We start from the raw sequence: 617 nt of genomic DNA, 5'->3' as shown, positions 1-617 counted from the left end.
TGCCTGCAGCAAGCTGAAATCCAAGCCGGCCTCACAAACTACTCGAGCCCTGGTCTCAAAGAGTCCCCTCAAGAGCAGCGGCATCCCCCAGGCCTGGGGTCTCTGCTCTTCAAGCATGACAAAGAGAAAGCCCAGCCATGATGGCAGCCCCACACTCACCGGTCTCGCAATTGGCGCCTCGGAAGCCTGGCGGGCACCTGCAGCTGAAGCTGCCAGCACCATTCAGGCAGGTGGCTCCATTCTGACACGGGTGGGAGAGACACTCGTCCACATCTGAACCAGAACCCCAGGTGGGGACGGGAGCTCAGGGCAGGGACGGCCACAGGGACAGACAGACTGCCAGCACGCAGCAGTGATGCTGGGAGCGAGACCTCACTCCCTGCGGTGAAGCACCAGGAGCTCGAGGCCAGCACTCACCGACATGGCACCTCTTCCCAGTAAAGCCGGCCAGGCAGGAGCAGGTGTAGGAGGGGTTCCCCGTGATGCAGTCCTCGATACACTTCCCCCCATTCAGGCAGGGCCGCAGCGTGAGGCAGACGGAGGCTGTGGGGACAGGCGGTGACCCCTGTCAGCACACAAGCCCCCAGCACGGCTCACCCGCCGCCCGCCAGACACAC

General features: G+C 63.9%; 1 protein-coding gene across 1 annotated transcript in view; it reads right to left on the bottom strand.

The window, feature by feature from the left end:
• Positions 1 to 617, bottom strand: part of SNED1 (sushi, nidogen and EGF like domains 1) — a gene marked incomplete at both ends in the record, with an annotated part of 14,049 nt that overhangs the window by 10,653 nt on the left and 2,779 nt on the right. The window contains 2 exons of the mRNA XM_029085921.1: positions 160 to 273; positions 418 to 543. Of these exons, the coding sequence (XP_028941754.1) occupies positions 160 to 273; positions 418 to 543 (240 nt within the window). The remainder of the gene's footprint in view (positions 1 to 159; positions 274 to 417; positions 544 to 617) is intronic.

The sequence above is a fragment of the Antrostomus carolinensis genome, unplaced genomic scaffold (assembly GCF_000700745.2).
Source record: "Antrostomus carolinensis isolate BGI_N321 unplaced genomic scaffold, ASM70074v2 scaffold30057, whole genome shotgun sequence".
Classification (NCBI taxonomy): Eukaryota; Metazoa; Chordata; class Aves; order Caprimulgiformes; family Caprimulgidae; genus Antrostomus; species Antrostomus carolinensis.
Note: the sequence above shows the minus strand (reverse complement) of the source record. Positions and strands in the feature narration are given on the sequence as shown.